Genomic DNA, 11060 nt, shown 5'->3' on the forward strand with positions numbered 1-11060 from the left:
GGGATGTTGGGATGTTGGAGACAGTTTCAGCTCAATCCTGCTCGATGCAGAAGCTGCCCCCTGGTGGTCAGTGTGTGCCCTCAGGGGGAGTGTGGCTCAGCCAGAAGCTGGACTCACAGCTGGCGAACACAGCTGTGGTGGCAGGAGCCTCTCCCACCTCTGTGGCAGCACTGAGGATGTCCAACTGACATCCCCATAGGGAGCAGGCCTAAGCCATCTGACGGACATCCCCCCAGGGCTCCCAGACTGTGAGAGGGTGCAGGCTGGGCTGAGGGTCCCTCCCCAAATGCACAATTTTGTGTACTGGTCCTCTAGTTTACTATAAAATTTTCTGCTAATGTTACAATTTTAAACACATAAGACATTTTATTATTTTATAAGTCAATATTTATTTAACTATAGACATATACATTTTTGTTGTCATTCATATATATATATATATATATATACACACACACACATATGTGTGTGTGTGTGTGTGTATACATATATGTGTGTGTGTGTGTGTGTAGTTCAGAGAGGAAGGGGGAGGGAGAGAGAGGTAGAAACATCAATGATGAGTGAGAATCATTAACTGGCTGCCTCCTATACACCCACACTTGGGATTGAGCCCACATCCTGGACACATGCCCTGACCAGGAATTGAACTGTGAGCTCCTGATGGTTGATGGTCTTGATGTCATTCTTTATTATATCTCAGACTCTTCATTCATTATTTATTTCACAACCCCCCCCCCCTCCTTTTTTTTTAAATAATGAAAGGTGACATAATGCAGTGGTTAAAAGCATGGCTTCTGAAGGGAAGCCACTTCATTTTTTAGATTGCTTTTTATTTCTGCTTTACAAAATAGAGAAACTATTGTAGAAGAATACGTAGTAACATCTAGTAAGTTGTGGAGGCAGGATTTTAACCCACTAAGCTCTCGTATTTAAACCCAGCAGCATCCTCTCCGCCATGGAGAGCTTCTATAACCCCTGGTCTAAGAAATCTGTTGGTGGTACAATGGACCAGAGCCCTTCTCCACTGTCAGCAAAAAAAAAAAAAAAAAAAAAAAAAAAAAAAAGTACAGGTTCAAAGTCTTCTCACACTGGAGGTTCATGAAGTTCATAAAATTCCTCTGAAAATACTAATTTTATAAAGAAGTCATAGGTGACTTGAAATTCAGCTCTATGAATGCTTATAGGTATTTGGAACAGTCTTGCAAAACAACAGGACAAGACTCCTTCCATATATACCCAGTTCTGTCTGGACTCTCTCCACCAGGCTGCATTTAGTTCTGGGCGAACCAAGAGCAGACCTTTGCTCTGGAAAGCAAATCGTTGAATTTCCCCAAATATAAAGTCATTTAGATGTTGTACTATGGAATTATCACATGCTAGATGGATTGTGAAATCATCTCTGGTGGAGAGGGTCCTTTCAGAAGTGAGGTTAGCACAGAACAGTCCTCTAGACCTTCCAGGTTGTCCACTGTCTTTATAAGTCTTTCTACTGCATCGCAGGACAGCATCCTGGAGGCATTGGCTCTGAACTTGGCCTCTAGGTCCTTCTGGCTCAGCGGCTTCCTCCAGTGACCATAGAAGGTATCACAGCGCTCGGTGAAGGTGGCTCCATCCTTGAGGGTGACACTTATCTCACAGTAGAGTGTGTTGAAGTTTGGCAGGTTGTCCTGAGGATGCTCCAGCTCCACCTTGCCAAGTAACTCTCTCACCTGTGGCCTGTTGATCTGGTCTCTGTGGAATGATGGTACCGCGATGCCACCATCGAGCAGCATGGCACAGGCCGCGTACTGGAAGGAGTGACGGGCTTCGTGCTCCGAGTCCGGGAAAGGCCGGTTTACGTACTGGACATCTGGAATTCTGAGCACGATCCTCTCAATGTGGTCAGGGGGAAGCATGGCTCGGTCGGTTACAAGGTGCTTTCTCACAGATGCAGCGGCGTCTGCCACCCAGTGGGTGGCCAGATGTGCAGGGAAACTCTTGAAAGCCACATCCTGCTGGTCCAGGAGCCACGCGTAAGAATCTAGGTTTGGAAGGACTTTGGGGGAGTAGTTGGTATAGAAGGCCCCGAATCCAGTCTGCGTGTCCAAGACCTGCTTGTTTCCTTCGAGACCCAGCATGGCCAGGAAAGCAGCTTCCATCCCGTGCCTGGCAGCGTTGCCCATGTGGAGAGGCTTGGTCTGAGTGGCGGCATTTGCCATGGGTGCCCCGGCATGAGAAACGGAAATAGCCAAGGCCTTTTGGCAGTTGGTCATGCTGAGCCCTAACATCTTGGATGCAGCAGCAGCACTCCCCAAAGTTCCTACCACTGATGGCGGATGGAATCTGAAAAGCAAAAAGGCAGTATTAGAGATTTACAAACCTCCACCACCAGGAGGCAGTATAGTTATAGCGATCAGGAACTTAGATCATGGGGCTATGCTGCCTACGTTCAAATCTCAGCTCTTCCACTTATTAGTTGAGAGATCTTGGGGAAAGGCATTCAACATCTCTGTTCTGTTTTCTCTTTCTTACAAGTGGCAACAATAATACCAGTAGTATTTACCTTATAGAGTGTTGAATGAATTGACATGCTTTTAACAGTGCCGGCGACAGTAAATTCTTTTATGAATGGTACTTTTATAATTATTAAAGAAAGGTAGAAAGTTGTTGATTACTGAAAGATCATGTAAGTAACTCTAAACTTTAAGGGCCTTTTAGAAATTGTGAAAATTCATTCCGCATTCCAATTTACAGCTCCCCTAGCAGGCTGGACCAAGTGACAAGATAAATATTGTATTGAACCCTATGCTACAGCCCACATTTGACCGTTTTGCCCTATGGGTTGAACAGTCAGGTTTAGGATGTTCTGTGTGTTCTCATTAGTCTGAAGAACCCTAACAAACATCAAAGTAGATTATGCTTTGATGGGATCAGGAATATTCAGGGTACCCACAGGTGCCAGGATGGCATCAGACCCCAATTTATTTCATGGTCCTGGTGTTCTAAACCCAAAGGGGATTTTTATTTATTTTTTAAAATATATTTTATTGAGTTTTTACAGAGAGGAAGAGAGAGGGATAGAAAGGTTGAAACACTGATCAGCTGCCTCCTGCACACCCCCCACTGGGGACATGCCCACAACCAAGGTACGTGTCCTTGACCGGAATCGAACCTGGGATCCTTCAGTCCGTAGGCCTTTGCTCTATCCACTGAGCCAAACCGGTTTCATTGCAAAGGGGATTTTTCATGAGCACTTCTGAATCGTATCTTCATATATACAGTTTGATATGTGACTGGTGCCCTGACTTATCTGCTAGCACTAATATTAACATCTTCAGGTGAGCCACACTTTATGTCAGAAAGCTCTACAGAAGTAATGATTCACAGATGAAAGGGACTCTGACTGTTTCTTCGTGGGGGTAATGTTTTCCATACCTTTTCGGTATGTCATTGGCGTCCTTGGAAAAATTCATTAGTCGGCCTTGCACTTCGACCCCAACATTAAAAGCAAGCAGTAGGTCAAGACCAGAGAGCTTTGGACTTGGAAGTTGGGCTTCTGATAAAGCCATGAGGACAGGAAGGACAGCTCCAGAAGGGTGGGTGGCAGGATGCCACGTGTCATCGAAATCCATGGAGTGAATCTATGTAGACAGACAAGCAAACAACAAATCAAAAACCAAAATGTATTTCCCTGAGTGCAATGGCTTTTGGATCAGTAAGCATTTAGTTAAGTAATAGCCTTGTTGGATGTGAGATTTTAGATCTGATTCCTGAAAATAAAGCCTATGAAGAGGCTGTGATTCTTGATCACATAGCTGGGCACTTGACAGACTGTCCTCTGCCAAAAGCAGGCAGTACTTGGGGAGCGGCTACTGAGCCCCAAGGATCTAGGGTCTTACCCAGGTGACCAGAGCTCTCTGCCATAGCCCCTGAAAAGATCTGTATTTCCCTTATAAACAAAGCTGTGGAATTTGGTGGTTGCTTCATCCTTCCCTCCCTCACTGCCTCCCCACCCTTCAAATAAGTTGCACTAAAACTTTAATATCATTTATCCCATATTTTACCATATATTTGTGTACTTTTTTATTATGAAATAATTTTAGACTTCTGGAGAAGTTGAAAGAATTTTTGAACCAAGATTATATACTAAATTATATTTTAAAATCATTATTTTCTGCTATCAGGTTTTAGTCCTCTTTAACCCCGCTATTTACTTTTTTCTTATATGAAACTAGAGGCCCGGTGCATGGAATTCGCACACTGGTGGGGGTATGTGTGTCCCTCAGCCTGGCCTGCACCCTTTTGAGACTTTGGGAGACTTTGGGAGATGTCCGACTGCCGACTTAGGCCCACTGCCCCCATAGCGCTGTCGTGGAGGCTGGAGAGGCTCCCACCACTGCTGCTGCGCTTGTTAGCTGTGAGCTCTGTGGGAGTGCACTGACCACCAGAGGGCAACTCCTGAGTTGAGTGTCTGCCCCCTGGTGGTCAGTGTGCATCATAGGAACTGGTTGTTCTGCCAAAGGGACAAAACTGGCTCTTTGACCTCCCCAGAGGGGTCCTGGATTGTGAGAGGGTGCAGGCCAGGCCAAGGGACCTAACTGGTGCACAGTCAGGGCCAGGGAGGGTTGTGGGAGGTTGGCCAACCACGGGAGGGCTCCGGGATGTGTCTGGCCTGTCTTCCTCAGTCCCAATTGGCCAGACCCCAGTAGCAAGCTAACCTACAGGTCAGAGCATCTGCCCCATAGTGGTCAGTACATGTCACAACGACTAATGGACTTGTTGACTGTCTGCCTCCTGGTGGTCAGTGTACATCATAGTGACTGGTCAACCAGTCAACTGTCTACCCCTTGTTGGTCAATGCATGTCATAGCGAGCAGTTAAGCCGCCTTAGCATATCATTAGTATATTACGGTTTGATTGGTTGAATGGCCCACTGGCCCACTGGACACTTAGCATATTAAGTTTTTATTATATAGGATAGTAATAACCAGAAGTTCATTTAAAATAGATATTTATGTTTATTGGATGTGTCTGGTGCACTTTCTACTGCTTACTGGACATTTATTCCTTAGATGTACCATTGGGTTTGACTTTCAATATTCTGAGCTACTATCCCCCAAACCATAAATATATCTCAAAAACCGAACATATTCATGTCTAAATTATATCTTATGTAAAGCATAAAAATTGTCTCTTAGACAAGAAATGCTGACTTTTGTTACAAAAAAATAAAGATATATAGCCATTATTTAATTTTCAGTAAATGTTTGTTGTATGAATCAATTAATGAATTAATGAATGAATAAATGAAAGGCTGGCTAATGAATAGAAAGTGGTACTCAAAAAATTGAGTCTGGATATCAGGTTGTATGTTCTCTGCTAAACACATTCAGAGTTTAGAGTTTGGGCTACCTTAGAGGTTGAGCTATCTAAATCCTACCTTATTTCCTCTACTTCACAATTGATTTAGAAAGTATCAATTCACTATGAAAACTGGGATTACTACATAGGAGGGAGGGCAGTCCACTTCATCTCTAAGAATTTCAATGATTCCATTAATAAAATATGGAAATTTGGCAATTTCTGAGATATTTCCTGACTCTGAAACAGTGGAAAAGACATGGAAATCTCCTTACCGCCACACCGTTGACAAAAGCAGCATATGTCAGTGGGAGTCTCAAGGTTGGCTGGCCCCAAACAGTGCTGGATACGTTGGAACTGTAGACCTGGAACAAAAGAATATCAACCAGTGATACAGAGTGTGAGCCTAGCATGCCAAGCCCCCATTGCAAGAGTCATTCTTCATCTTTGGAGGCATTTCATTCATCGTCCTTAATTGAACCCTTTGTGCTATGTTAAATCAAAGCCTTAACCATTAAATTCTTCTCTTCCTTGTAGGACAATACACAGCTTTTCTCATGAAGTGAGAAGAGATATTGTTGCTCAACCCAGACCATGATTTATAAGTGCTCCAGGGTGTGAAGCCCGAATTTACTCTTATTTACTCCTCGTGGGTAAGTACTAGGAAAAGTGAACTAGCTGCCTATGCCAAGCACATCCTCTGGAGGATGAATGCTATGTCACCCACACATACACCCCTGTCTGCTCAGAGTGCTGGCCCAGCCTTTCCCCCAGAGACTCTGGGGTGGGTGCTATTGCTTCTAAGACTCTCAGTTAAAAAGTGCTTTCAGCTGAAACCAGTTTGGCTCAATGGATAGAGCGTCGGCTTGGAGATTGAAAGGTCTCAGGTTCGATTCCGGTCAAGGGCATGTACCTTGGTTGCGGGCATATCCCCAGTAGGGAGTGTGTAAGAGGCAGCTGATTGATGACTCTCTTCATTGATGTTTCTAACTCTCTATCCCTCTCTCTTCCTCTCTGTACAAAATCAATAAAATATATTTTAAAAAAGTGTTTTTAGTCATAATAATAATAAATATGAGATATTACTAGTGTTAAGAATGGTCTTAAGCCAGTGACTTAGTGAAATACATGGATGAATATGAAAACTGAGATAATAGAGCACAGAAAAGCGTAAAACTATATATCAATACAACAATGCTATATACACCACGTAGTATCCCTAACATGAAGAGCAGAGCAGTAGAACTCACCCAGCTCTGGTACACTCATGGGTACACTCCTAAGCAGGCATGCGTGCACATTGGCTTTTATCTAAAGCAGACATGAACTTACTTTACTATATTCGTTGGCTTTGTGAAACACTTCTGTACCGGTTCCCAGGAACCCAACGCCCAGCGTATCCAGAATCATCCTCTTGCTCCTCTGAATAACACGATCTGTCAGGTGTCCCACTTTCAAGCCATGGATCACTTTGGCAAAGCTTTCTGTGACAGACTTTAAAGGGGAGAGGGTTAGAACAGTCAGATACTCACTGTGTATCCGCATACGTCTGTAATAGATGAAAACTCGAGGTACTTTTATGTAAAGAGTTTATTCCACTAGAGGAAACCCAAATGATCAAATTAAGTTTAATTTCTAAAAAAATGATGTGTACCAAGCACCTTCTATGTGTGAGAAAAAGGGATGTGGGAATACACACTAGCCAGTTTCTGCCCTCAGTCAAGTTGAGGACACAGATTAGCAAGCAGACGATGACCCAGAGTGTGGAGAGGTGATGGTGAAGGGAAGCACAGAGAGTCAACAGGGGAGAGTGGGGAGCATCGTGGCCATACAGCAGACAGACCTTGGCAGGGGGTGAGGTGCATTCAAGAGCTGGTAACTGCCATTTTAAGTATGTGCCAGGTATTGCACTGATCTTTTAAGATACAGTATCCACAAGTCTCTAGGTAGGTATTTATTGTGCATCTCCTTTGCAGGTAAAGAGACCCAGAAAGGCAATGTCATTAAGTTACATAGGCTTTTTTGTTGCTGTTGCTAAACCTCATTGAGCATATCTTCTCTATTGATTTTTAGAGAGATTGGAAGGGAGGGGGAGAGACAGATAGAGAGAAAACATCAATGTGAGAGTGAGGAATATAGATATAAAAAATGGTATCAGTGCCTATTAACAGTAATCTTACATGTAAATGGAATAAATGCTACAATCAAAAGACACAGGTTAGCCGAAACCGGTTTGGCTCAGTGGCAGAGAGCTTCGGTCTGCGGACTGAAAGGTCCCAGATTCAATTCCGGTCAAGGGCATGTACATTGGCTGCGGGCACATCCCCAGTAGGGGGTGTGCAAGAGGCACCTGGTTGATGTTTCTCATCGATGTTTCTAGTTCTCTATCTCTCTCCCTTCCTCTCTGTAAAAAAATCAATAAAATATATTAAAAAAAAAAAAGACACAGGTTAGCCAAATGGATAAGAAAACATTATATATGCTGTCTACAAAAGATCCACCTCATAACTAAAGACTCATACAGGGTGAGAGTGAAGGGATGGAAAAATATTTTCCATACAAATGGAAATGAAACCCTAGCTGGTTTGACTCAGTGGATAGAGCATCAGCCTGCGGACTGAAGGGCCCCAGTTTTGTTTTTTTGTTTTTTTTTTAATATATATATATTTTATTGATTTTTTACAGAGAGAGGAAGGGAGAGGTATACAGTCAGAAACATCAATCAGCTGCCTCCTGCACATCTCCTATCGGGGATGTACCCTTGACAGGAATCGAACCTGGGACCTTCCAGTCCACAGGCTGATGCTCTATCCACCGAGCAAAACTGGTTAGGGCTGGGCCCCAGTTTTGATTCTGATCAAGGGCACATGTCCAGGTTGCAGGCTCAGTCCCCAGTAGGGGGTGTGCAGAAGGCAGCTGATCAATGATTCTCTCTCATCATTAATGTCTCTCTCTCTCTCTCTCTCCCTCTCTCTCTTTCTCTCTCTACTTCTCCTTTCCTCTCTGAAATAAATAAAAATATATTTAAAACAAAATCAAATGGAAATAAAAAACACATGGGGGTAGCAATACTTATATCTGGCAAAATAAACTTCAAAGCAAAGGCCATAGAAAGAGATAAAGAAGGCCACTACATGATACTAAAGGGATTGATACAATAAGAGAATATAACCATGTTAAACATATATTCATCTTAAATATATAAAAAAGCCCATGGAAGACTTTAAGATAGACAGAAATATAGTCATAGTAGGAACGTTAATATACCATTGACATTACTGGATAGATCTTTGAGACAAAAAATCACACACAAGGAAACAGAAACTCAGATAATTTATTTACTCCTCATGGGAAAGTACTAGGAAAAGTGAACTAGCTGCCTATGCCAAGCACATCCTCTGGAGGGTGAATGCTATGTCACCCACATATACACCAGATGGATTTAATTGACATTTATAGAATATTCCATCCCAAGACTGCAGAATATACATTCTTCTCAAGTGCATATAGGACATTCTCAAAGATAGACCACATACTAGGACCCAAACTAAATCTCTACAAGTTCAAGAGGTTTGAAATCATATCAAGCATTTTCTCAGATCACAATGGCATGAACTAGAAATTAATTACAATAAAAACACTCAAAAACAGTCAAACACATGGAGGCTAAACAATTAAAGGGCTACCAATAAAATCAAAGAAGAAATAAAGAACTTTCTGGAAGCAAACAAAAAGGAGCACCCAACCCAAAACTTATGGGATCAGCAAAAGTGGTCCTGAGAGGGAAGTTCATAGCATTACAAGAAACAAGAAAAAGCTCTAATAAACTATGTAACACTAAAACTAAAGTAATTATAAAGAGAACAACAAGAAAAGCTCAGAGTAAGTAGAAGAATGGAAATAATAAAGAACAAAGTGGAAATAAATGGCATAGAGACAAATAAATTAAAGCAAAATAAAATAGAAAAGATCAATGAATCCAAGAGCTGGTTCTTTGAAAAGATAAATAAGATTGATGAACTTTTAGCCAGACTCATCAAGAAACAAAGAGGGAGAACCCAAATAAATAAACAGAAACATAAGAGGTGAAATAACAACTCACACCACAGAAATACAAAGGTTTATAAAAAAAAAAATGCTATGAAAAACTACATGCCAACAGGCTAGGCAACCTGGATGAAATTGACAAATTCCTAGAGAACTTAATCTTCCAAAACTTAATCAAGACGAAGAAAAATACCTAAGTAAGCCAATAATAACTAATGAAATTGAAGCAGTAATCAAAACTCTTCCGCAAACAAAAGTTCTGGACTTGATGGCTTCACAGGCAAATTTTACCAAAAATTCCAATAAGAACTAACACTTATCCTTCTCAAACTACTCCAGAAAAATTCAAGAGAGTGAAAACTTCCAAGCTTTTCTTATTAGGCCAACATTATTCTAATACTAAAGCCAGATAAAAACACAAGTAAATAAAATTAGAGGCCAATATCACTGATGAATATAGATGCTAAAATACTCAACAAAATCAGATCCAGCAGCACACTTAAAAAAATCATGATCAAGTGGGATTTATTCCAGGAATGTGAGTTTGATGCAATATATGCAAACCAATAAATGTGGTACATTGCATAAACAAAATAAAAGATAAAAATCACATGATCATATCAATAGATGCAGAAAAAGTATTTAATAAAATCCAGTACTCATTTATAACAAAAACTCTCATCAAAGTGAGACTAGAGGGATCATACCTCAACATAATAAAGGACATATATGATAAACCTTCAGCCAACTTCATATTCAATGGACAAATACTAAAAGCATTTCCCCTAAGAACAGGATCAATACAGGGATGTCCTCTTTCACCACTCTTATTCTACATAGTACTAAATATTATAGCCATAGAAATTTTACCTTCTCTAGGAGACTAAGAACAATAAACATATAATTAGAAAAATAATCTGGCAAAACCAATGTTAACGTACACAAAACCAGGAGGTTAATTCAATGAACGTATAATGATTCATTTTCTTCCTAACTTTATACAATAGATATATGTCTGTCATTGATAAAACATTGCTAAAACACACACACATACACACACACACACACACACCAAACAAAAAGAAAAGAAACAAGATTCAGTTAATTAGATATCCCAGAGGCTTTGGGAAACAGTAAAATGCCATTTTTGAAGTAGAATCAGATAGCTCTTCAAATGAGAGGGCAATGAAGAAATCGAGACAATAAGAGATAAACTAGAAAACCAATTTAAATTAGCCACATAAAATATAACAATACCTTGAGCTTCATGGTCTAAAGAAGAGGTTTATCTCAAGAGGGAATCCAAGGAGTAATTCATTTTCTGTGTGATTGCCTTTTATACCCGTCACTCCTCTCAAACCCAACCTCCTTTTCTTTGTTTTAACCTTAAAATATGTTTCAACACTTCCCACTTGAACTTATTTTAGAGGAACCAGAGGTTTCCACAGAGGGAATGCATGGCCTAGGTCATGCCTGACCACAAAGAAGAATAGTAATTCTGATGCAAGCACGTCTCCAGTAATCAGGGAAAAGATTAACTGGTTCCGGCTGTGTGCGCCAGCACATAGTTCCTGCTGTTTCCCACCTGCCTCCCTGTAAAACTCTTCTCCTTGGTTCAGAACTTCAGAGATGGTTTTTGGACATTGGTCCACCATATTCCCAGGCTGCTGGCT

The 11060-nt window shown here is 41.3% G+C and overlaps 1 protein-coding gene across 1 annotated transcript; it reads right to left on the reverse strand.

Annotated features, from left to right (window-relative positions):
• Nucleotides 1-485: 485 nt before the first annotated feature.
• Nucleotides 486-10764, reverse strand: ACOD1 (aconitate decarboxylase 1). The gene is made up of 5 exons (XM_084876426.1): nucleotides 10645-10764; nucleotides 6673-6834; nucleotides 5616-5705; nucleotides 3415-3620; nucleotides 486-2322 (listed from the first exon to the last, which is right to left on the reverse strand). Exons 1-5 carry the CDS (start codon nucleotides 10654-10656, stop codon nucleotides 1377-1379), a joined length of 1416 nt encoding a protein of 471 aa, XP_084732552.1. The 5' UTR covers nucleotides 10657-10764; the 3' UTR covers nucleotides 486-1376.
• Nucleotides 10765-11060: the final 296 nt, after the last annotated feature.

The sequence above is a fragment of the Pipistrellus hanaki genome (genome assembly GCF_964339955.1).
Source record: "Pipistrellus hanaki genome assembly, chromosome: 3".
Taxonomy (NCBI): Eukaryota; Metazoa; Chordata; class Mammalia; order Chiroptera; family Vespertilionidae; genus Pipistrellus; species Pipistrellus hanaki.